The 3,162-nt window shown below is 36.7% G+C and overlaps 1 protein-coding gene across 1 annotated transcript; it reads right to left on the bottom strand.

The window, feature by feature from the left end:
* Positions 1 to 957: 957 nt before the first annotated feature.
* On the bottom strand, positions 958 to 2,434 carry LOC110413986 (ethylene-responsive transcription factor ERF071-like). The gene is made up of 2 exons (XM_021425036.2): positions 2,060 to 2,434; positions 958 to 1,956 (listed from the first exon to the last, which is right to left on the bottom strand). Exons 1-2 carry the CDS (start codon positions 2,232 to 2,234, stop codon positions 1,184 to 1,186), a joined length of 948 nt encoding a protein of 315 aa, XP_021280711.1. The 5' UTR covers positions 2,235 to 2,434; the 3' UTR covers positions 958 to 1,183.
* Positions 2,435 to 3,162: the final 728 nt, after the last annotated feature.

Below are 3,162 nucleotides of genomic sequence, written 5' to 3' on the forward strand. Positions count from 1 at the left end.
TTACTAAGCAACGTCAGCCAAGACTATACATAAATATTCCTTAAAAGAGAACAGAACTACATATTGACATGTTCATGCGCCTAATACACAGTAAAACTTTAGATTTCTTTTTTGGATTAGAAAATAGGCTAATAGACGAATTTCCTCTTTTTTTGACCATTTCACCCTTTTACCTTGTTCTTTTTTAATTTGGAATGAATGTGGACAACTTTTACTGAATTGAATTTATGAAAAAGGTTAAGAAAATGAAAATTAAAATAAATGGAGTAGTGAAGCTATGTGAAGCGTGGTGGGCAAGCCACGCGGTTATTGGTACTATGAACGTATGTCCTACTGCCCTAGTGGCCTATTACATATTTTAGCGATGAATTTTTAGGCGCAGTACATGTGCACTTGCGTACTACAACTACGAACTAGGAAACGTTTTTGGTAGAAGAAGAAGAAGAAGGTGAAAAGTACAAGACTCTAAAGCTCAATCAATGGGCTCCAAACCGGGAGCCGAAAACGAGCCTGTCAGGTGGACACGATGTAATGTTTCAGACAGAGATTGAAAGCTGAAAACCGTAACCGCAAAACAGCCAGCGCCGCAGCTTGGATTGCCTGGTTATCTGTCCCTTTCACTTTACCAACATCCCTGCCAATTTTGATGCGTCCTCCTCCTTCCACCTACTCGCACACGTTTCGTGCTTGGCTTTTGACATTTGGGACCCATGCGCGTTCCTGGCATTCTAAAAATTCTTCCTCATCTTCTATTTTCTTTTTTTTATTACACCAGAAGTTAAACTATTAAATATAAGTTAAGTGATCAAAAGAAAATTTCTTTTAACTGTATTTATTTACATTATGTGGACAAAATCCAGAGTTCTTTTGTGATCCCATATCGTGCAGAAAATTTTGAGTCTAAAGACGGGCAAGTAAAATGCCTCTTTAACAATATCAATGAGGTGACAAGCGGCGTGAAAAACATTCAAGAAAAATTGTATTTCATAATTTTGAACACAAAGAAACAAATTTGAGAATTATATGGAAGTTCGTCTAGTCCTAATTCACAAAATTAAGCTTACATCATTAAGGAAAACAAAGTAAGAACTAATGACCAAAATCATCGATTCCCACCCAATTTACACCACCCAAAGATCAACCAAGTTAAAAAAAAAACAAAAAACCAGTAAACACACGTCGTTCACATAGCCGTTGATGATGTCACAGGTACAGCAATGCCATCATCGTCAAAGCTCCAAAGTTCGCCGACAACACTCTCCTGCGGAGCTACGGCATTTTGGGTTGCCGATTGCCCATCCAGATACGGAATCTGATAGAATTTCATGTAATTCTCGTACGCCATGAGTTCCTCAGACAGTTTCTGCACTTCGATATCATCGTCTTGAACTTCCGCCACGGCCTCATTCACTGGCGCTTCTCGTTTCTCTTCTTCTTCCGCTTTCATTGGGACGTAACGAAAATTCACATTCTGATCACCGGAGTTGACCCCTTCTGATCCAGACCCTGAATTTTCCTCTCCAGATATAACAATCCGGTCAGTTGCATAACCGCCAATTTGGTTCAAGTCATAATTGAATCCATAATTGCTGAGATTATTATTACTGGGCTGTTGGTAAATAGAGGGATTTGAGTTAGGGCTGGGATTCCAGCCAGCAGCTGAGTTATGGTTATTATTTATTTGATGGTTGTTGGAGTGCTTGAGATTATATTCGGTGGAGAAGGCGTCATCTTCGTTGGGGAAATTAACTTTGGCCTTCTTGCCCCGGATTTTGCGGGCCTCTCTGTCGTAAGCTCGGGCTGCTTCTTCGGCGGTGTTGAAAGTGCCGAGCCAAACACGAACACCTTTCCTGGGGTCGCGAATCTCTGCTGCCCATTTGCCCCAGGGTCGTTGCCTTATGCCTCTGTACAAGTTTTTCCTCTGCCTCTTTGCTTTCTTCTCCACTTGCTCATCACCTGTTTAAAAACAAATTTCAACAATCAGAAACCGCAAGTAAATGAAAGTTTAGAAATGAAAATGAAAACCAATGGGCAAAAGCAGGAAAGGAAATAATAGTACCTAAGGATGGTTGGGGTTGGGGTCTTTTGAAGTGGGAGAATGAATCATCAGGTTTGGGTTGACTCAGATCAGAGCTAAAGCCATTGATTTTAGCGAAAGGCCAGAGGTCAGAAGCGGTGACGCGGCGGCCACGATTCCGAGGGATGAATTCAGCGATGATAGCACCGCCACACATTTCTTCAAAAAAAAAATGAACTACTTGACCAGGGTTATGACTGCTTTGGGAAACTTAAGAGTGGTAATTAGGAAAATCTCAAAAAAAAGATAAGGGTTTAAGAAAATCTCGAAGTCGAAGGAATAAGAAAGAAGGGTTTTAAGGTATTTTTGAAAAAGTGAAGAATGAAGATAAGAAGAGGAGAAGCTGGGTTTAAGTAGTGGGTGGAAAAGCAGAGAGGGTGCGCGACGTGAATACAAGTCGGGGATTTTGAACTTTCCTGAGATTTACCGGCCCTTTGTCGCTTTTTCATTTTATGTACAGTGTTTTAAGTTTGATTTCATCGTACAAAACGCACTATTTTTGGAATTTTATTAGCGTTACTTGGGTCTTGCGTGGCGAGCAATTTTTTTTTATCCCAATTTTATAGAAAGTGAAATCGAGGTAAGTTAAACATACAATTATAGGTTATAAGCATAACATTAAAAAAAAAATTGTTCAAAAAATTTAAATAATTTTTTGTATTTTATTGAATTTAATACGATTTGTGTATTTTTATTTTCCTTTAAACAAACTCTCATAATTAATTATTAATTAAAGTATCAAATATTATTTTATGTCACGTCATAACATATTAACATATTATAATAAATGATTATATGGTATGTCGATATAAATTGATGATATGATCATGTGGTGATTTTATTTTTTATATCAACATTATGTTATGTGATATAACAAATGAGAAGTGACATCGAGGTAAGTTAAACATACAATTATAGGTTAACAAGCATAACATTCAAAAAAAAAAGTTATTCAAAAAATTTAAATAAATTTTTATATTTTATTGAATGTAAGACAATTTGTGTATTTTTATTTTCATTTAAACAAACTCTTATAATTAATTATTAATTATTAATTAAAGTATCAAATATTATTTTATGTCAGG

The sequence above is a fragment of the Theobroma umbraticum genome, unplaced genomic scaffold, assembly GCF_002168275.2.
Source record: "Theobroma umbraticum cultivar Fairchild unplaced genomic scaffold, ASM216827v3 scaffold_4.1, whole genome shotgun sequence".
NCBI classification, from domain to species: domain Eukaryota; kingdom Viridiplantae; phylum Streptophyta; class Magnoliopsida; order Malvales; family Malvaceae; genus Theobroma; species Theobroma umbraticum.

Bases quoted from the DNA above. Each gene is read 5' to 3' on its own strand.
- LOC110413986 (XM_021425036.2), bottom strand. From the start codon at position 2,234: ATGTGTGGCGGTGCTATCATCGCTGAATTCATCCCTCGGAATCGTGGC. The intron at 1,957-2,059 runs GTACTATTATTT...GTTTTTAAACAG, and splicing joins CCAACCCCAACCATCCTTAG to GTGATGAGCAAGTGGAGAAG.